General features: G+C 45.8%; 1 protein-coding gene across 13 annotated transcripts in view; it reads right to left on the bottom strand.

The window, feature by feature from the left end:
* MAP4 (microtubule associated protein 4) overlaps positions 1-21,926 on the bottom strand; it is a 145,842-nt gene that overhangs the window by 41,552 nt on the left and 82,364 nt on the right. For 7 of the 13 annotated variants that reach the window (XM_026089731.1, XM_026089732.1, XM_026089733.1 and 4 more), the window contains exons 5-13: positions 17,751-17,882; positions 13,638-13,748; positions 12,914-13,042; positions 12,371-12,445; positions 10,810-10,950; positions 8,287-9,093; positions 7,071-7,217; positions 6,084-6,254; positions 491-4,918 (exon numbers count right to left, since the gene is read on the bottom strand). In XM_026089731.1, the coding sequence (XP_025945516.1) occupies positions 491-4,918; positions 6,084-6,254; positions 7,071-7,217; positions 8,287-9,093; positions 10,810-10,950; positions 12,371-12,445; positions 12,914-13,042; positions 13,638-13,748; positions 17,751-17,882 (6,141 nt within the window). Of the gene's footprint in view, positions 1-490; positions 4,963-6,083; positions 6,255-7,070; positions 7,218-8,286; positions 9,094-10,809; positions 10,951-12,370; positions 12,446-12,913; positions 13,043-13,637; positions 13,749-17,750; positions 17,883-21,926 lie in introns of those variants that run through there. The other 6 variants (XM_026089734.1, XM_026089726.1, XM_026089735.1 and 3 more) reach the window with 6 other exon arrangements.

The raw sequence follows: 21,926 nt of genomic DNA, 5'->3' as shown, positions 1-21,926 counted from the left end.
CCCCACGTGCCAGAGAAAGCACATGTCCTGCTACAGAAACGTTCGGCTCCCTGTGCTGCCCTCCGGGGGCGTACAGGGCTATCTGGTGATCGAGATGACCTACCGTTGCATCTCCAACRGGTTTCGTTTTCAGTCTCTGATGACAAGAAGCTAATGCAACTGAACCCCAAAAGTGCAAGTTTACTTAAGAATTAGGTGGTACAATACGTACGTCAAATTAACTCCGAATGAACAAAACCAAAAAAACAAAAAGTCAGTTCTGGAACTTAGACCAAGCTGTCAGTTCTTCCAAGTTTGGGAATTAGCACTGTGAGACAGGCAAGCAGAACTAACAGCCTTTTAAGATCAGCCAAAAAACCAGTCATGCCACACTCGTTTGTGCCACGTAGGATTAACAATTACGTATTCATGCTAACGCACTGACAAATAGCGAGGTCTTGCACACAAGCTGTCTGCGTTACTGCCGCTAGCTCGAATCGCAAGCACACACCTTTCTCTTGCCTCTGCCGGCTCATACCAGCGGGTTTCGGCTGCTTTGGTTTCTCTCGCTCCTGAGCGGCGGACCTGGCTGGCACAGCTGGACCACCTCGCGACTTTGTGGGTCTCATGTAGCCTTTGAGCTGTTCTTTTGCTTTAACTCTTTCTTCTTTCTTTGACTCCTTCGCAGTTTTTTCGTCAAATTCCTCCTCTTTTTCTTTCATCGCGTCTTCGCGTTTCTCTGCTTCGGACTTCAAAGCTGGGACATCCCCCAGGTGAGCTTCCCCATCATGAGCAGCCGCCTCTTCTGCAAGTTGAGAATTACTGTTATCTTTAGGACTTACTTTGGACGTTTGGGCAGCTCTCAGATTTAAACCAGCAGCCTCTGCTTCATCTGCTTTGCTGTCCAACCTGACGGGGTCCTTCAGCAAGCTTTGCTCGCCCTTCCTGCCTCCAGGCAGCTCAGTCTCTTCAGCGCTGCTCTCCGCGGATGCCCGCGCTGCAGCCGGCGGCACGGCCACATCTGCTCTGCTCTCCGCTGTCACCGGGAAGCCAGAGGAACCGCACCCGGTGTCCTCCTCACCAAAAGAGACAGTTTCTTCCGTTTTCACCRTCACGTTGGCACCTACAGGAGCTGTTCTGCTTTTCGTGTCTGCCACCTTCCGCAGAAGGTCTGAGGAGGTGCAGTCAGGGTCTTGCCTTTTATCCGTGATTCTTATTTCTTTATCACCCACCTTTGCTTCAGTAGAAAGGGGAACTTTATCCTTTTTTGATTTAATGTCCTGTTTAACTGACTGATYCAAAGAAAGTTGGTTACCCATCTTCCCCTCTTCCCAGGAACCAGTCTCTCTGGTTTTATCCTCCTCTTTCATTGAAACRTCTTYTCCMGGCTCTTCATGGCCCAGATTGATCRGGTGCTCGTAARATCTCTGTTCAGGCATCTCCTTTTTATCACTAGATCCAGGCCCCCTGCTGCTGTTCTCCAATACCACTCCAGAAGAAGGGAGCACCTTACCTCCTGCATCCTTTTCCGTTTGCTTTGGGAAGCCAGAAGAAACACTGGCAGGTCCTTCAGGGCTAACTACTGCTGCCTGAGCAAAGGACTCAAAGAAGCTCCCCTTAGTATTCCAGGGCATTTGCAGGCCAAGGGGGAAATTTTTAATATTTCTGTTTTCATCTACAAAACCCATTTCTTCCACGCCATAGTGCATCTCCGATGCCATGGGAGGCTGCACTTCAGTCCTGCTCRTTTTTGTCTCTAGAAAAACAGGCTGCTCAAAGGCATTTTTAGCTTTTTTACTTCTTCCATCACTGCCCCTCTTTTTAGACCTATCAGGTTCTGGGGCCAAGCTGCGATCCACCACTGGGGAGCTGGAGTTTAGAGCAGGCTGCCCTAAAACAGGGAGTCCAGCCACGCCGCTACAGCGAGCGGAGCTTCCTGCCTTGGATCCGGCAGCTCTCCCCGCGTCGCCAGTAGCAAACATCACTCCAGCTGCGTCAGGTTCCAAGAGAAACGTCTGCTCCAAACTAGCCTCCRTCTTCCTGCATTTCTCCTTATTACTTGTGTTTGACTTCTCTGGCTCCTGAGGCTTAGCAGAAGCTTGCACCTTGGCTGGATCAGCTAGGCCGCCTAGCAGGCTCGCTGCAGGAGGGAAATTATTCTCTTTGCCTTTATCAGGAGAGCGAGTTTCTGTAATGCTTCCCACCTCTTCAGCTACTGCAGGGATTTTATCTAGACCCAGCGCGACAGAGCGCTCATGAACGTTTTCAGGCTTTTTGCCTTTCACATCTCTACCCTTTCTCTTCGGCTTGTCTGTCACCGGTTCGCTGCTGGGGCTGYGCGCCTTGGCTCTGTCTGTCCTGTTCTCTGGGACAGGCTCTGATGTATTAACGACGGTTTCCTTACCTTTACTAGTGGGCCAAGTTTCTTTAGTTTTGACCATTTCTGGCTTTGCTGTCTCTATTTTATGGCCTGAAAGAACTAGCTGATTAGAGAAGCTTTTTCTATCACCCCCCCGTATTTCAGGCTTTTCCACCAYCTCTTTGGTTATACCCGTCAGATCCTCCAGCGAGAGATCTCCTTCAAAATCAGACATTTTATTTTTATCAAAGGTCACTTCTTTTGTGTTTCCAGCCACCTCCTCTTTGCTTGGAAGAGGACTTGCTTCCGCCCTGCTCTCCAGGACGGCAGGCTGCCCAAAAGGATTTTTTTCATTTTTTCTTTTCCCATCACTACACCTCTTCCTAGGTTTGTCTGCGAATGTTGCATTAAAATCTGTCCTAACCGATTCACCTGCGGAAGTAAATCCAGGCTCTTTGCCTTTACTCATCACATTTGCCTCCTTTGTTTTGCTGACTGCGTCAGCCACAGCGAGACCCTTTGCTTCACCTGTGCCGCTCTCCAGAGGTAACGGCTGCTCTAAAGCGCCCAACGGCATCGCTTCCCTTTTTCCAACATTTTGTCTGGGCTCCTGAGTCACCGGTTCAACAGGACTTTGTGTTTTAGCTACCTCTGATACGTTTTCCTGCAAGCACTCAGCAGTAAGACAGCCTCTCTCTCTGCCTGTATCGCTAACACTTATTTCTTTGGGTTTGTCGATTGTGTCAGGAGAACTACTTACGTCCCTCTTACCCTCCAAAAGAAAAGGCTGCTGGAAAAAACTTCTTTCGCCTTTCTTACTTTTTCCATCACTACCTCTTTTTTTCGCCTTGTCCGCTGCTTTTGCAGTATAACTGTGTGTAATGTTTGCTGACGGATATCCTCTTGGAGCAAAAGCAGCCTCCSTGCCTTTATCAGGGAAAGTCGTTTCTTTTATTGTCTCATCTGTCTTCCCTCCACCAGCAGGTTTGCTCGCATCCTCCAAAAGAGGTAGCTGCTCAGGGAAACTCTTAATTTTTTTGACYTTCCCTTCACCACGCTTTTTTTTAGGTTTGTCCATCCCCTGTACAGTATCGGGGTCTTTTGCAGCCTGATGCTCTAATGCAATAAATCCAGGCTCCTTGTTTTTGTCAGGGGAATCTGCCACTACAACTCTGTCAACTGCTTCAGCAGAGGGGGGATGTTTAGTTGTATCAGACTTAGCTGCCAGGAGTAAYGTCTGCTCTGAAAAACTGTCAGCCTTTCTGTTTTTCAGCGGAATAACTTCCTCGGGTTTTGGTACAACTAATGGTGTAACAGACCTTTTATCAGCATCTGCTGTGGTCTTCAGTACTCCCTCCGAAGTGCTGAAGTTGACCTCTGGGCACTTATCAGGAGATACYGTTTTAGTTTTGTCAGCTGTTTTCRGCTCGTGAGGAAGCTTGTCTATTGGGGCCCTGGTCTCTAGAAGATCAGGCTGTTTCAAGGATTCATTTTCAGCCTCTTTGCTCTTTTCACTACCTCTTTTCTTTGCTTTTTCTTCCAATGACCCACTGGAAGTCTGAAGCTCAGCGGGGACAGTCTCAGCGAATGTTTCATGCTTGGGAGATGCACACTTGGCCTCCTTACCTTTATCAGAGAGGGGAACTTCTGAAGGTTTGGTCTTTAAAGAAGCTTCTACTTTGCTTAGATTGATCTCTTCTGAAAGAGATGCCTTCAGGTCTGAACGGTCTGACTCCTTATGCTCCCTCTTTTCGTTTTTATCAAGATGACTTATTTCCACAGGCTTGGTCGGCACCTTTGCTGTAACAGGTTCCCCCACCTTCGTTTTGTCTGCCTTGTCCATCTGCTCCAAGGGAACCTGTTTTATTTTGCCTTTAGATTGTAACATCAAGCTGCCATCTCTCATTTCCTCTGTTTTCACGAAGCCTCCATTTTTTGCATCCAACACAGATTCAATCTGCGCGTCAGTTTTTTGGGCCTGCTGTGTGGGTGCTGGCACTGGGAAGGCATTTTGATCATCCAAGATCAGACTTCCAGTTGTTATTTTAGCATCCTTTGGCATAGCTGAAGCTCCGTTTCCTGAGGCAATTGACTGCTCTTTGCGAGCTTCAGCAGGCAAGATGGTACGGACATCTGGTTTTTGCAGTTCAACAGCAAATGGACAACTTTTAGGAGCTTGGGAGACTGCAGTATCCTCATCCCAGAACTCCATTGTTCTTGGCTGCTGATTTCTCTTTTGTTTTGGTTTCTTTTTCTTCTTCTTCACAATGCCTGAAGAACCTTCCAAATCCCAGCTCTCCCTTGGCACATCTCTGCAGCTCTCTGCAAACTCTGACAGCGCACTGGATGGCCGCTCGGCTGCCTTTTTATGGGAAACCCTAGTGCGAGGGGATGTTCCAGCAACACATCCAAGCTCTGCTACAGAATAGGGGTCTACTTTTGGGTGAGGACTCTTCTGTTGTGGGAAGCCTATTAGACGTTCCTCTGGCACATCTGCAATAGGCACTGCTGCAGGTTTTGCTCTGCCAAACCTGCGTTCACTTGATTTGTTAGCTTGCCTTACTTGTGCAGTAGGTAGACCTGGAATACAGGAAGCCTGCTCAAATATCAAAGCAACTATTTGCCTTACAAAAAAAACAAAACAAAACAAAAAAAGTGATTTTAGCTATCTAAAACAGTCCAAATAATCATAAATGCAGAACTTTCAGCGCTGCTACTACACTAACTCTAAATCCACCTCAGTGGTGCTGGGATAGAAATTTACACTTAGAACCTATTTAAAGTATTGCCAATAAATAAGTCGACGTTATTAAAGATTATTTCTGATACATGCTCTTACCCCACCAGAAAGCAATTGTTCTTGCAAAGACACATTATCCTTTTTTATAAAGCATTAAGGATCCATTTTGTCTTAGCAAGACAAGATAACAGATGCACTTTTTTTTTTATATCCTTTTACTTTGGCAGCTTTCCAAAAYGAGAAAATAGAAGTTCAGGGGAAAGATGAGACTAGGGAAGAGAGGACGGACGTAACGGGGGGTGGGGGTGTGACAGCGAAGTTCCCCTCAGCACCCACAAAGCAGCGCAAGGCAGAACCCCCCTAACAGAAGTCATCTGCTGTACTCAGTTATATGCAGCACTAGTTGCCTTAGCTACAGGCCACTGATTTTAAAGAGAGCATCAGTCACTTGTCAGTTAGCCCTGGCCCACAAATCAGCCTCCAGTCAGACACGTAAGCAATAATAGCTCACTGGAGAGGCTGAGTTAGTGGAGCAGGAAGAAAATTACATTTTCCTTTGGTAATTACACAACTCAATTTGGAAGGAGGTCTTCACTAAGAATATTTTAATCAGAATTAATGGTCCTTTTTAATACCAAAATAAAAAACTATGCGGTAAATGGAAAAAAAAGATGTTGAGGTTTTAAGTTCTTCAGCAGAAAGATATTGAGGTTTTAAATTCTACAGCAGAAAAGATAAGCCAGTCCCAGTGATAAAATAATAGCAGCGCCCATATTCGGACTTTTAGTCCTGTGAACAAGGGTGGGGGGGGGAAGCGTGTTTAAGAGGGCAGGAATCAGAGGCAAAGTGCGAGCAGAATCACTGTGATGAACGCAAAGAACAGCACAGCTGCTTGGCGCAAAAGAGATTTTTGCTTGCTCAGGTGGCAATGCAGTCAGGAGGAGAARGTGAACAGTTCCCAGGGGCTATTTCCATTCTAAAACTCGAGTATTATCTATATTCTACCTGTAGTCTCTTGCAGGGCTTTTTCTTGCTGGGGTTCTGCATGTTGGACRTGGTTATGTCCAGCCTCCTCCTTTGGTTTCTCTGTAACAGTAAGATCCGCAGCAGTAACAGTTTTTTCTGGAAGGAGTTCTTTATTTTCTAGTGCCAGGGCTTCTTTTGCTTCTACTGGAGCTGAAGAGAAATATGGAAAATATAAAAAGAATGTTTCAGTTCTTACAAATACARGTAACCAGTACTTTAGGAGCAAGCCCTTGGAAAGAGTCATCTTTTTTGTTCTGTTTTGTTTTTGTTTCAAACAGGGATGAAGTTTACAAGATTTGGTAGTCTACCATGATAAATATTATCTCCTCACAATTTATATTTTGGCTGACATGCCAAGGTAGAGGTAAAACACGAAACCAAGACTGTCTTGGCGCTTACGTACAGAGCGAGAATTTTTTTCTTCTTTATAGTCAACTGGATTCAGACCATACTAGCTTCCCACTGGAATTCAAATCCAAAATACACTCCATTGTCAGTCTGGAATCGCCATCCCGTATTAGTTATTATCTAATATTCAAATACACCTTAGAAGACGTCTCCTAGAAGAACTTGCACACTACAAAATTCGTAGCTACATATAACAAGTTCATAAGATATAATTATGTTGGAGATCAGTTTGATTTTTTTTTAATTTAAATAAAATTAATTATATTATAAACAAAGGCTGTGACAGACATCATAATAAATTAATGCAACTGTGGATGAGGAAGAAACAAAGACAATTTATATGATGGTAACTTCAAAAGTTAAGGCTACCACATATCTTAAACACAGCCTTGACATTCGCACATGCTCATAACCTCCTTGAAATTAAATCTTGGCTGCTTTGTCCTCGATGAGGACAGGAGGAGACTGTTTGCAAGAAAGATGATTTGGGTGGTGGGGAGGAATTAGGTGATGGTGAAGTGCTGGCTCCAGTATTCTACTGCAGTTCTCACTTCTCACCTGCTGGTTCTAGAAGATGGTCTACTTTTTCTGGAAGATGCTCTGCATGGTGGCTGGGAGATGAGTCAATGTCTTTGGCTTTCTCTAAGGGAAGCTCAGCACAAGCTTCTGGGACCTTCAACTCTTGTTCTGTGTTTGCAGTTGCTTCTGAAAACAAAGTGAAAAGAACAAAAGTAAGAGTTCACATAATTTTTAATTTAGATCAGATTAAGCAAGATAAAACCACTTCCTTACCTAATCCATCTCTTCCACAACAAATTAAAGGTCTTCCTCACTTTCGTAACAGTGACAACCTGCTTTTGAGGATCACTTTCTGCCAACCCTCCCCTCCTGAAAGCCTAAGTGTTTTGCTAAAGCAAATCCCCCCCCCCAGTGTCTGGTATTTACTTTCTCCTTCTCCCACCTATGTCTTTGAGCTACTACATTCTAGTAGGGATTTTTTTTTTTTTGGTTAAAACTCCTCTCCTTTGAAGTTTATTCCTATCATTAAATGAAACAGTATTAGAAGGTAACAAAGAAAAAAAATTCTTACTACACATCTTTCTGCAATCTATCAACATTCTGGGTCTCCTCAGTACTATCTGTTATATTTTGACCATTCCTCTCAAAAAGGACAGTCTCTTCTGAGACATCTACGCAGGGCAGAAAATCCCTTGTCCACCACAAGGGAAAAAACCAAGTGCCCTGCCTCCCCCATGGACTGTTATAGTCATGCCAAGGAAATGTCACAAAATTACCAAAGCCTATCAGTCTACTCGGAGACCGTTTTCAGATAAGCAGCTTTGTTCAGTCTATTGGGGAAAATAACGATACAAAAGGAAACGCTACCAGGGATGCACTAAAGTGCTCCTATGGCTGTCCTCAAAACACACAGCTCTAAAGAATGCCAAGTCCTAAGAACAAGCACTAACTTATTCTAGTTCCACATTTTAGAAGTGAAAATCCTTGTGAAGCAATTCCTTTGCCTGTATCTTGACAGCAGAGCCGAGCTCCACTCAAGAAGTTTAGTGCAAGGCATATCATCATCTTAACTTCTTTAAAAAAAAGTTGTTTTGACAGCCTTACTAGGATTGCGCATCTCTGTAGCAGTCGCTACGTGCTACCGGGAGCGCTGCTGCTAGTGCTGTGCCAACTTATACCGGCCTTCGCACACCATTTACTACAGTACTCCAAGCCCGAACACAGCTTTCAGGCAGATTTGCAAACATCTGATCACCTGCTGGAGGTTTGTTGAAGGGTGACTTGTCTCGCTCCACAGTAGACTCGGATGTCATCAGCTCTTCAAATGCAGCAACCTGGCTGTCAGCTGCAGGGACAGACTTCACTTCTGGCACAGAGGCAAACCCAGCATCCACGGCAGGAAGAGCCTTGCCTTCTGCTACAGGGGCAAACCCAGAGTCCATAGCGTGAAGATGGTTGGCTTCTGCTGCAGGGGCAAACTCTGCTTCTGGGGCAAACTCCAAATCCATAGCATGGTGAGATGTAGCATCTGCTGCAGGGGCAAACTCTGCTTCTGCTGCTGGGGCAAACTCCAAATCCATAGCATGATGAGACATACCATCTGCTGCTGGGGCAAACTTCGCATCTGCTGCTGGGGCAAACGCCAAATCCATAGCATGATGAGACACACCACCTGCTGCTGGGGCAAAACCTGCATCTGCTGCTGGGGAAAACTCCAAATCCATAGTGTGATGAGACTTAGTATCTGCTGGTGGGGCAAACACTGCATCTGCTGCTGCTGGTGCAAACTCCAAATCCATACCACGGTGAGACTTAGTATCTGCCGCTGGGGCAAACCCAGCATCTGCCACTGGGGCAAACGCAGCATCAATAGCATTAGGAGGTACTGCTTCCACCGCAGGAGCAAAGCCGCTATCCAAGGCATGGAGAGGCATGGCTTCTGCTGCAGGGGCAAATCCAGCATCCACCGCTTGAGGAGGCTCGGTATCTCCTGTAAGAATGGACCCAGCTTTTTCTGCAGACATGGACATGACATCCAAGGCAGGAACACACTCAGCATCTGCTACAGAAACACACAACGCACAACACCAGCAACAAAGAAGAACATAAATACTTGACAGTGTGGTCTTATAAATGTAGAAGACAGGGCCTTCCCCCCCCTCTTGTCTTTTAGCGGCATTTACTTTTCCCCTCTTACGCCAGCGTGCTCAGTGGTCACGACACACATGCCTCAACGCACCCAAGCGCATTTCCTATTGCGGCCTCGTATGCCGCGTTTTCTGTCCTTGGCTAGCATTAGACCTCCGCCTGCTCCTTACACACACCAGCCAGAAGACGCACTATTATTGTTTAAAGACCACCTGATGCTACAAAGCTGGCAAGAGACCACAACTATCGCATCCATCGCGAGCAGCACGTTCCAACACGTTACACGCAGGAACGACGACGACTTTTTCCCCCTATATAGCAGAACACCAAAAAGTTGGGTGTCACCTTTATGAACACAGCTGCATATTCCAACAGCTGAAAAAGGTCCTGAAACTGCCCACAGCCATCTGCACTTTATTTYAATGAACATCGTTTGTGCTGTTCATGAGCAGGATGCTGTTTTAACTTGAGCAGAAGCAAAGGCACTCTTAACACAAAAGACATTGCCACCCAGTGAATCACCAGCTACCCTTTATTCTTTCAAATTGGCCTCATTACTTTTGTACATAATATCTACTAAAAGCTGAGCTGTTAACTTCAAAATTACATTTGTCAGCTCACAGTATAAACAAATATCTATGCATTTCAGTTACGGATGTTTTTGTAAGACCTGAACCCCTTGAAGGAGTCATTTCAGTCAGTTTTAGTCCAAAATTTCAGCTAAAGGGAAATCTTTATGAGTTATCAAAAACCAGAAGCATTACATTTCTCTCTTCTTCAGCTATTATAGTTTCAACACCCCCAAGCACTATATCYATACTCTGTGCAATGCAGCATGGTGACCTGAACATCTCAAATATAAAATTGAACAGACATTAAAAAATAAAATTGCTACTCACTATGAGTCACATCTAAAAATGTGTCCCCATCTCAAACAATGGAAAACACTGAAYTCAAAATTAGATATCTAATAAACTGAAAAAATGAAAGGAAAAAATAGAAAAAGTCCCTTTTAAAATAGCACTTCAGAATCCATTTAGATAAAATGAATATTCCACTGCAAGACAACAAGAATCAATTATGCATTAACTTTTTTTTTTAAGTGGTATCATGATCCTCCCCTAAATTAAATTTAAAGATTGTGATTTTTACAGAAGAATAAAGGTAGTAAAGAGACAGAGAATATTAATACACAAACAGTATGGCTGAYCCACAGTGAATCATGGCAAATATCAGACTAAAGGATCGAGAAACTGCACAGATTGAGACTGGTGGCAAAGTGTACCGAGTCTCATGCTATATAAAAATACCTTTAAAAACGGAGAGTACTATCTATTAACAAGGATAACCATGTTTCTTGACACYTCCTAACATTTTCTAGAGCTGAAATTTTGAGAAAGTAAAGAATCATTAAATCAGTTTCTGGACTCCGACGCAGGAGTTGAGACGTGTAATAGACCTGCTATTTCTCACCCACGCAATTCATCTACCTAGGACGAACCTCAGGATGAAGCGTGTTAATACCTTGCTGTGCTTTCCCAGAGGAGACAATCCCATGTCCTTCCACCACTGCCACTGGCTCACGAAGGGGCTAAGACCAGCAATGATCTGTAGACAAGGGCAACTTTACCTGATGCTGCACCCTGCGGTGCATCAGCAGTTTCAGCCTCTCCTGGGGATGCTATTAGCGCAGTAGGATCGAAAGCAGGAGCCACCGCTGCAGGGCTTTCCGGCAAATACGGCTTTTTTGCTTCAGTCACCGTGGAGGGCGCTGGGCGTACAAACAGAAGTTTGATTAAGCACATGGAAAGACCTTTAGCAAATAGCTTTATCCTCCGGAGTAGCCAAGATGCGAATCRCCCTCTCCAGGTGCTGCTGTCTACGGTGACCACAGCAGCAACCCTGGTGAGAAAGCTCCCCCACATTCGCATCCCAGGTAGGCAGGACAAAAACCAGAATCTGCTGATATTATCAATTTTCAGAAAATGAATTTGTGCGAGACCCAAGACAACACTTGTATTCCGAGCAAAGCAATTGCCGTAACAAAGTTGAAGAACACTTAGTTGCGAAGCATCACAGTTCCACCCTGAGCTCTGGTTAGAGGCACCAGCTCCAGAACCAGTTCCTACCTCAGACCTGCGTTAAACTCATATCTTCCTGGCTTGTTCATCAAGATCAGGAATAACGATACCATTGTGAATCAAATATCATAACACACATGCAACTGCAACATAATTATGACCTTAGTGAAGCTTCAAAAGATGTAATTGTTACCAGCGTTTAAAGATAATTGGACAGTGTACACAGCTTTGTAATTAGAATTTAATTTAAAATTCTGTTGATTATGCATGAGCCAAAATTATGTTTGTTGGTTCCCTCAGCAGCACTGACCCTAAAAAAGGGTAAACATGAGTGATGTGACTTATCACTGAAATCAGCAGATTTGTCTCTCAATGTGTACAAAGACTGGAAGCTCTGAGCGTAAGAAAGCTCTAGTTTTACAGAGCTCCTTTTCAAGAGTAAATCCATTCCTGTCATTTATTATTTTAGTGTCAAGGAACGCCTGAGCACACATCCCAACTGGAATTTACAGTACCTTCACTGGTACAAAAGAATACACAGAATGGAAATGCAATCTGGGATCCATAAAGCTTGTTGCTGAACAAAGCTTTTTTGCACACCTCTACATCTGCAAACTTCACTCCCCCAAATCCATGAAAGGGCAGGTTTTCAGCGGGTTAAAGCCCAGGCTACAAGATATGTCCCCAAAAGAGCATGCCACTAATATCTGCTGATGGTTGGGCTTGGAACTGCATACAGCTGTCATGACTAGGATATATGGCTATTTTATTTGGAGAAATTTGCTATTTTGAGATATCCTGATAATACTGACAGAGTCATCATTAAACCTGTTATCCTTAATTAGAAGTAAACAGYCGATACATATTCCTCCCACCTCTTAACACACACTTGATGTTTAATTAATGCTCTAAGTAACATATCTCTAAAACACACATTTCTATGGGAAACTGATTTGAGAACCAGAAAGAATGATTGTTCTTGATCAGGTTCCAGATCACTCCGATAGTGCCTTTTGTTTCTTGAAAAGGGAGACAAGGACAGAATCTGCTTCTGGTGTTCAGAAGGTCTCCAGAAACAGCTCCTGCAGATCAAGTCAGAACTATTTTTACCTGGTGGCTCAACAAAGAAAGCGGCATCTGGTCCTTCTGCAGCATGCTGAGCTCCCATCCAGTGTTCTTCAGGCACTATGGAAAACGCACACAGTTAGTCCTGCCACTCAGACTAAGACTGCTGCATTTTTCCAGCGCATCTTTGCTCAAGGTATTGACTCCGCTGTTTTGTGACTTCATTCTTGAGTAACTAACTTATCACTGTCAGAATGGCACCAGAACACGTTCTTATGTGATTATTATTGGTAAAAGCTTCCATCAGAGAAGAGCTGTAACCAGCACTAACCCCAGGACCCAACAGAGCAGGGTCTTTGCTCAATAGCATATTCATCTCCTATTCATCTCCATTTTCTCCTTTCAGAAAATTCACACTGATTAAAAATTGTTGTTTCCAATGGGATACTTTCTAATCTTGACTCATTTTATGTAATAACCCCTCCCCGCAACGGTTCTTTAGGACTAGTACATCAAGATTTTCCATCTGCATATCCTTTGAACCCAACTAGTAAATAGGAGAGCAGTAACAAAACACCTGTTTCTCACCTGCTGTGTCTTGCAGATATGCTGCAGCTGAATCCAGGCCAATAAAGGCTGATGGATCTAGAACTTCTGCAGGAGAATATGGGGACCCCAGGAAAGGTTGATCAGGTACCATCATAGACGCATGTGGTGCTAATGAAATAAGAGGCCATTTGTCAGTCACCTTGCTAGCCTTAAAGACTCCTCTCCAAAATTTAAAGACTTGGAAAATTAACTATTCTGTTCTGCTCACAAACAGTCTACATAAAGTTTGCAAGTAAATCTCTCAATTAGTTTACCTTCAAAAATTACATACAGTGCACAGTGTAATTAGTAACAAGGTATAAGAGAGTAAACACAGGCAAAWTATTTCCCTTCTGCTTCTCAGTCTTCTCCCATGAATTCTTGTTTGATAACCTCATCAGCTGAAATAGTCCAAATGCTGAAGACCACTTTGTGGAAAAAGTTCATGTGTATTTGGTTTCTAGCCATAAAGACAAGAGCCACCTGTAACTCCAGCTTCGGTTCAACTTTTCTGGATGTCCTATCTCCCTCTATTTAAGTATACTTTAAAAAAAAACCTTCCTGGAAGTAGCTATTCAACGTCTTTAGGCATAAAAGTATCATGTGAAGAGAATCTATAGTCTGTSCATTTATCAGCTTAAGAGTTTTCAGTACGTGACCTGAAAGTCAATAGAGAAAATACTGAAGATTGAACACCAGGGACACATGCTGCGGAGGAACTCACCATGGATGTCCCTGGAAACTCCGACGTGGTCCGCGAACATCGGCACATGCTGCATGTCAGTAGGAAACGACAGATCGGGCAGGTTCTCTCCTCTGTGCATGCTGAAGGGGTCTGAGGGACGACAAGAACAAGGTCTGTGTTTAGTAACATGGGAGGAAGAGTGGCGCAGAGCAAGATTATTTAAAAAACAACAGAGATGAAGATACGCCTGACACCATCACTGCTCCAGAAGCAGCAACAGCAGAATGAGGGACTCTGGAGGGAAGGCTGCTTTCAAGATTATTTGTCAAGGGCAAATGCCTTCAAATTTAGACTTTATGCCCAACAGAAACATGGTTGCTCAACCTGCTTAGCAGGCAAAACTGACTAAAATTTAGATTATGACTGCTGTATGCCCCGTCTCCTTCCCTCCATGAAGGAGCACCAATTTCTGAACTGATGGACACGTACAGCCAACCTGGGTCTGGAACAACGGCTGAACTGCACTCAGTTAACTCRGCAACACCACGACAGCCCGTACGGCAAACTGAGCCCTTCCCTGAGAGCAGTACACCAGCATACTCCGACTGCTAGGCCAGTATTACATCTAGTACCTTATTTTATATTATTTTATTATAYATATAATATATATTATAGAGAATAGATAAATTTTATAGTGTATGTGTATATGTATGTGCATATACATATGTGTATGTGTACACATACATACTCTCTCTAAATAAATAAATATATATAAATAAATAAATAAGCATATAACAGTATTATATTACATAAAACCGATTTATAAGCCAGAGTGAGAAGTGACATGGTTCTCAGTGTCTCCAGCAAATGAGCAGCCTTCGCCCTTAGTTCCAGGCCAGACATACTGGTTRGGCTGTCAGGACTTCGGGCCACGTTTGCAAGTTGTCCAGGGTCAGCTTGGGTTGGTATAAYCTCTGTTAGCTTTGTTTGGCTTTTTGTCTGTGTTTTTAAACGGATATGTCTACGCCATCTCCAAAAGACAACGCTTCAGCAGGGAGAATTCAGCAAGAGCAAAGCCCTTTGCAGCAAACTTGACGTTYTGTGTGCCCACCTCTCCTGGCCCCTCAGTAATCGGCACGGTCATTCAGACCAAGCGGAGGGAGGCACCACGCCGTGTTTCACGAGTTGGGTTATTTAACCAAACCGCCGCGAGCCAGAGCAGCCAGCAGATGAGCTCGCTGAGGGCACAAACYGAGCAAAGGAAGAGCCAGCCAGGAGTTGCTCACTCTACCTCAAAACATTCAAGGACGGACACCGCAAAGGGAACGCCACACGACATTCCCCTCCGGAACGAACGCTCCTCTGGTTCACACACCCTGCCTCGGTCTGAGGATCGGCGATTGCCACCGTATCTTGCTCGCTGGTGCCAGGGGCACGTGGCACCCTTCTCTGGGCAGCGACAACCGGCCAGCGAGGGGCTTTGACCCAAGCCACCTCCTGCAGACAAGGGACCTTTCTCACGGTTGTGTCTCACGTGTTATATTATCCAGGAGTCGAGGAACGCTRAATTCCTGAAACGGCTGGCACGCACCGATTTCCAAGCATTGCATAGATTTCTTCGGGTTAAGCACAATTAAAAGGGATTCAGTTCGAATCTTTTACTCGTATTTATATCAAGCATACTACTTGAGGGGAAGACAGCAAAACCTCCCGCGTTTACTCACACTCTGGGCTCCGGAACGTCGGGATCAGGGGAGCTCCAGGAATTCCTTTACAAGTCTACCAGACTGCCTGAAACGCTAAGACAACGTCCCGCTTCAGCGTAAACTTAAGAAATTTTTAATTCCAAGCTGCTTCAAACAATATAACCATGACCAAATAACTGACTTTTCTTCGATTCAACTAAAACAATAGCGTTATGACTGGAACAGGTTAAAAAACCCGAAAGAGATGCTGACGGGCTTTCCTCTGCGTCCAGCAGTTAGATGACTGGGCAGAAATGGGAGACGCAGACTAAACTCTGTCTCTGCGACAGAGGGAGGAATGGGGGGTAGAGGGAGTTATTGCCAATTTAGTAAGTTATCAGCGCTTGCATTAAACGAGCCCTGAGACAATTCTCCTCCGTGTCAAAACTTACAGCTTGGTAAGGACATTATGAAGCCAGACAAATGTCAGGAATCGGAGAATATTGTTTCCAGAAAGCCGGAGATAAGACTGACAAAACGTTTATGAAAATTAATTTCTCTTCAGCTTGCTTCCGCAGACACTCGTATCCTCTGCTGTTCRTACATAGCTCGAGTTTGCCGGCGATTGTGGACTACTAAGAGCATGTTACTTTAGATCACTTAGAGCAGCACCTCCTCCTGCTCAGCGACTTACCTGCGCTTACAGCAGTGAATCACGGCACGCTTTTGGCTGAGMGCCTTACGGCACTTTTAAAGCTTGCAGCAATCAGCTAGTGTTTGAGTTATATTCACTCTATATTACAGTAACATCTTTTAAACAAGTCTTTTAATCATAGGTAGCATGTAAAATATATACAAGATTAAGGTCCTAACTGTCAGTTTTACAGCGTTGGATCCCACTGCCAGCTCCTAACTCAGCGTTTTTAATATATAACGAAGTCCACAGCAGAGCAGGCTCCCATGCGCTCTTTTTAACCTGCTCACAGCAATCGCAGAATATTTCGGAAACTAAACTGAGCTGGCCTTTACTGTGGTCCTGCCCGAGGAACGAGGAATTACAGCAATGCCAGCTGGGAGACTCCTAACAGAGCTGACCAGAGAATCGCTCCTGGAAAAGGAAATTATGCTACTGTTTTCCAAGGAGCGCRAATAAATGTAACAAACCCCTATACGAGCCTGCCGGTCACGTTTTTCTGCTTCTGCTGACAAGTTCTTAAAGCTTGTCTAGCCTCTCTGATCCCTCTGCTCAGCTACACGCACCTRCTAATCTCTGAAGAGCAGCTCGTGTTTGCACAGCGCCAGGAAGAGCGGTATCAAGGGACACTTCCCGACTGAAGCAGACACTGCATCTTATATGCGTACGCACGCACAAGGCACTCTAAGGGCACGAAACCTCGAGAAACGTGTTTTTATGCAATAGATAATCCCCAGACTCACTTCATTCAGGCCAAGAGAATACTGGGTAAAGCCTTAGGTATATAAATTGCTCCTAATAGGCTAGTTTGTCATCTGGCTATTGAGCACAACTGCATCATCACCCCATTCTTTCATCTARCAGAACAATGGGGGAAAAAAGCCGCATTTCTGGAAGCAGCGTTTCTTTTGTTCCATTAATCATTCCTTACCGTCGTGACAGTATACAGTTTCTTCACAGAACCTCTTTGTAAATGAGATTCAGAGAGCAAGAAAGTAATTTAGTAAGCAAGTCTACAATGCTAGGGAAAAGGAAAAAAATAAAATAAAAMCCAAGTTTCAYCCTGTTTCAGCTAAGATCTTTCCCAGTCCTCTTTCCCGGTACAATCTGGGCAGCACATATATTTCTCACATTCTCAAGAGCTAGCAAATATTTCCTATCAGTTTTCTCAATACCGAAGACTCTTGTTGGGTGAAAAGGTATCTTTTTGCAGGTACCTACATGCAGGTTACACAAGGTTCATCTAATTCTCAAGGGAGCCAGCAGCTATACGGGACTGCTTTCTGGAACAGACGGAGCTGCATTGCAGACACAGCAATGCGACAGCTGGAACTAGCATTTCTGAGAGCCTGGGGAAGACTAGTTTTCGGCTGTAAACAATTCGGGCTAGGTCTGCACGGAAAGCTGCAGCACCTGGGAGCGGTTAAACTGCAGGAGACAACCAAAACGACCCCTGCGAGAAGGGAAAGGGAGTCAAAGGGAAATCTGTTCACCCGCACTCTAAATGCTGTAAAACCCTCGACTAGCAACTCCAATTTTAACTAGCTAGACTACGTTCCCGGAGGAGTTAGGAGCTTGAGGTGCGACGTTAACCCTCTGGTGTCAAGGYGTTACGTGTTTTTAGGCAAGTGGAGCACCACAGCTGAAAGACCATCAGCACGAGTACATGGCACGAGAACCAAGCCACCCCTAGGGACAGATGCCAGGACTTTGCCATGCTACAAAACTGTCAAAATAACTGATGCGACAACGTTAAGATTTATTGAGTCATACCAGCCATCTCCATGGGCTTGAACACCTGCTGCGAAGCAAAGCACAGGTCTCTGTCATCCAATGTACAGGTGTCGCTGCGATCAAAAAATTCTTCATAAGATAGGCTTTGATCCATGATTTCTCCTGGGAATACTGAAATTAAAGGGAAAAAAAGACACAGTCAAAAGTGAGGCATTAAGCTAAAACATGTACAGTTTATTACCGTATGGTATGTCATTCAAAAGGCAATAGAGCACAGGAATCGTTAGCCACGCTAGAGATCAAGAACATTTCATTTTCTCCTGTTCTAATCCAAATCCTTAAATATAAGGAACAGTAACTGGAATTCCAGCATCTTGATACACATGTAGGACCCAGAGYGGAGGATTCACACATGCCGGGGCTGCCCTGTTTCCGAGGGTTGGACAGCTCATGCCGGCAGCTCGCACGCTGGGAACCGGAGCTGCTGGGGGCGACCACAGCTTCCAAGACTTCCGGCACGGAAATGCCAACCACAGCTTGCTCAGCCGGGCCCGGAGGTGGGACGGGGAGGCAGAGCCCCGTCCCCCCCTTTCTGGGCCCTGGGTCCGACTGTGTTTACGATTGTTACCGTCACAGGCACGCAACACCCACCACAAGTTTTTTTCTACCTCTATTTTACAGGGAAGATAAATTCCAAATCCTTTAAGTGAACGACCGCTCACCGAATACCTCCAGGGCCTTTCTTTATGCATCTCTGTTTCACGTTTAACCTAACCTTCCCCCAGTTTACAGTAAAGCCACTTCTCTAAACCTAAGCCTGACGGTTCGTATTCCAGCAAGGAAGACGTTCCTCGTGTTTTGCTGGCCCCCATCAGAAGCCACCGCACGGAGACGAGGAGCCCCGAGCGCTCGGCGCTGGCTGCGCCGCAGCGGCTCTTCCGCAGCCTTAACAGCAAGGGTAAAAAGCACCGTGATTTCAGCTTTGGGGCAAAGAAACTTCTAGGTCCCGTAGTTGTAGGACAAACAAAAATACAAGCCCTGAGGTTTCCAAGCGCGACAAGTGCAGCAAGAAGGTTCAACGCAAGCCCCCGTCTCGGGGGTTTGCAGCTGGGTTTTCAGTTTTAAGGGGGTCTGAACCCACCAACTCCTATATCAATAACATCAGGCTTTCAAATTGGCTTCCAGTTTCTTCCAGAGAGAAATAATAAATACAAACGCCTTCTCTTATCCCCCAACAGAATATTCAACTCTTTTACCAGTCTCTTTATACCTTTAATACTTTTTTTTTTAACCTTTATTTAGGCTACTAACCCCACTTGCAAGATTACGCAGTATCAATTTCCTTTCCTGAGCTGTATCAAGAGATATCCCTGAAGAGACCCTTAATTCAGCGCAAAACTGTGGTTACCGAAAGCAGAGACAATGTTAACACGCAGAAGGAACAAAATAATAATAATAATAATATTATTATTATTATTAATACAATGCTGGTATATAAGCTGGGTGGAAAAGAACCGGATCTCAAAGCGGAAACAAGGCAAAGGACACACACGACCGCTCCGGCAGAGGTCCTTGGACCCAGGCATCCCAGAGGAGAGCGYGAGGCAGCGGAAACCTGCCTGGCTGCTCCCGCGGGACGGGAACCCCCGGGAAAGCAAGCTATGACCAACGCTGCCCGTCAGCCGCCGCCTGGGCATCGACGCACCAACACCACGGGGCAATAACTACGGGAAACAGCGTTGTGCTTTACCAGCAGTTCACRACTGCAGAAGAGTTCCTATTAATGCACTGATCTAATTTTATTTTTCACTTTTATGTGCGCTTGGATGACCAGAGAATGGGAATTCGAAGTATAATTCCAGTAAATACAAGATCCTTTACTACTTTATTTCTGCATAAATACCAAAGAAAGCAGTGAGGATCTGCTTTGAACAACCTCCATTTGTGACCATCAGTGGGGCGATTCCCCGCTCCCGCCATAGCATCCCGCAGATGCTCCGAGCATCCAAAGCGCGTCGGATTTGGCAAGGGTACGCCGACTTCCTGCCAGCGGCTTTTAGCTATTATTCTGCTAAATGACTAAGTTTGACACGGTCGACTTCAGCAAGGGGGATACACAAGCTCCCCAGGCCGAGCTTTCAGGCCGCTGGGCGTTCTGCATGCGGATATTCAGGAACACCCACGCGCGCAGAAGAAAGCGGGGAAAGGGGACCCGAAGGCAATAACCCCCTCGCACGCGGCAGCGACACGAGGGCAGGCAGCGCTGCTTAGCCCCAGCCTGCGGGCTGCTTCGAGGCTGACAGCTTAACCGTCTCCGTTTTATTCAGGTAGACAGCGATCGTTCAGATTTGCAAAACACTTCGAAGAYGGAGCGTCATTATATACGTCAAGAGCCGTTACTGTTTACAATTATTCGCGTTGCAGAACAGCGGGGGATTCGAGTAAGTTCTGCTGTAAATTCCTCCGGGCAGAAACCTGTCGTTCAATTGCCTCTAAAACGCTTGAAAAGGCAAAACGCAGGAGAGAGCAAGCGCTCGGATCCGGGTGCGGAAGAGGCCTGGGAGAAGTCAGGAAAGTTTGGCGTGAACTCCCTCAAAGATGACTTTAAGTTTCGGATCAGACCCACGTTCAGGCTCACCGGCTTCCAAGCACACCGAACTCTTGAGCGTTCAAGCCAAACCTACGTTGGTCACATCGCTATTATGTCTTGCAAGGAAAGAGCATGAAAGCAAGTGAGGGTCACAACAGGGTCACAATCAGATCGTACACCCAACACAAATATAAATCTGATGGATCCTACACACCCGTAAAGCAGCGCTTCTAAGCATTAAACCTTGCGGACAGCCGAAAATCCAGTTGGGCCTCTTGATAACATAAACCAACGCAAAGTCTAGTTTAAAGAAAAAAACACCATAAATACCATACTTAGAAAGCCAACCTGCTCCTGAAGGGGTCAACAGGGATCGCAGGCAAGCGGCGCTTTCCACGCGCCGACGCAAGGGCGCGAGCGTTGCGGAGGGCTGCCGGCAGCGCCGGCTTGCTGGCTTCATCCTCCACGGTCACCTCCGCCAGGTCAAAGGCTAGTCCAGGCAGGAGGGCACCTCCAGCAACAACGCTCCCGGCAGGGCACTTGCGGCAAGGAGCGCTCTTTCAGCGGAGGATTACCACGAAAAAGCCTTTCCACGGCAGGAGAGCCTGATCTTTATAGGTTACTGACCACATCTGCAGCTAGAGGTTAAGGATCTTCCAAATTAGTGAGTCCATAGCCATGAGATGCCCATGCCAGCAGCAGGCCAAGCAAACAGAAGAAAGAAGAGCTTAAGAGCTTCACTCCTATAGCTGAGCAACCTGAAGCTAACTTGGCCAAGACGACTGTGGTGGTTCAGTATCTTAAACGGGTGCAAAGTTTGCCCTGCCGAAATCACTTAGGACCGATAGTCCGGCTGGCGTTGGCAGACCACTCCATGCCCGGCAAGGAGCTCTCGGCGCCCTCCGAGGAAAGGAGCTCCACGCCACCTCCGCAGCGCACGGTGGGCTTCTGCTTTGGAGAGCATCTCCGGCAAGCGCCGTGCGAAGGCGGAGGTTGGTTGGGGAGCACGTACCCTCGTGCCCTACGCGGCCGCACAGCTGCTACGGCAGCGCTGCGGTTTCACGTGCCGGGGCGCCGCACCGGAGCCGCTCAGCACGGAATAGCCGCAGCGAAACGCAATAACCGAACCGCACGAGACAACAGCACGAGGGGCCCCGAGCCACCGTGAGCGAGCGGTACAGACCCGCCGCAGTCAGACACGTAGCAGCTCCTAATACCCCAGATCCAAGGGGTAAACGTAGAGGGACAACTGTGGGGAAGAGCATGTAAAAAGCTATCTAAAGAAGTTCTTGCATTCCCAGGGAGGATAAGAGCTTGAGACTAAAAGAAGTTTTTCCTTTAAAAAAAATTAAATTAAATTAAAAAATAAAATAAAATGCACAAGCCCACCCACCCACATGCACAACCGCACCAAGCTGGCGGTCTTGCAAGAAAAGAATTTATCCAGGGGAAAGCAGCCAAATGCGTTAGTTTTTATTCCAGATGGAGGGGCGGGGGGAATTGCATCCTTTTGCTCAGAAAAGAACATGGGCTCCAGAAGGGCAACCGGGAAGTTTTTACAGCAGCAGACAGACTGCGATAAATGCTTAGCTTGACACTATAGGAAATTACCTGGTTTTGACCAG

The sequence above is a fragment of the Apteryx rowi genome, unplaced genomic scaffold (assembly GCF_003343035.1).
Source record: "Apteryx rowi isolate R43461 unplaced genomic scaffold, aptRow1 scaffold_83, whole genome shotgun sequence".
Lineage (NCBI taxonomy): Eukaryota > Metazoa > Chordata > Aves > Apterygiformes > Apterygidae > Apteryx > Apteryx rowi.
The sequence above is the reverse complement of the archived record's forward strand: the minus strand, read 5'-3'. Positions and strand labels throughout refer to the sequence as shown.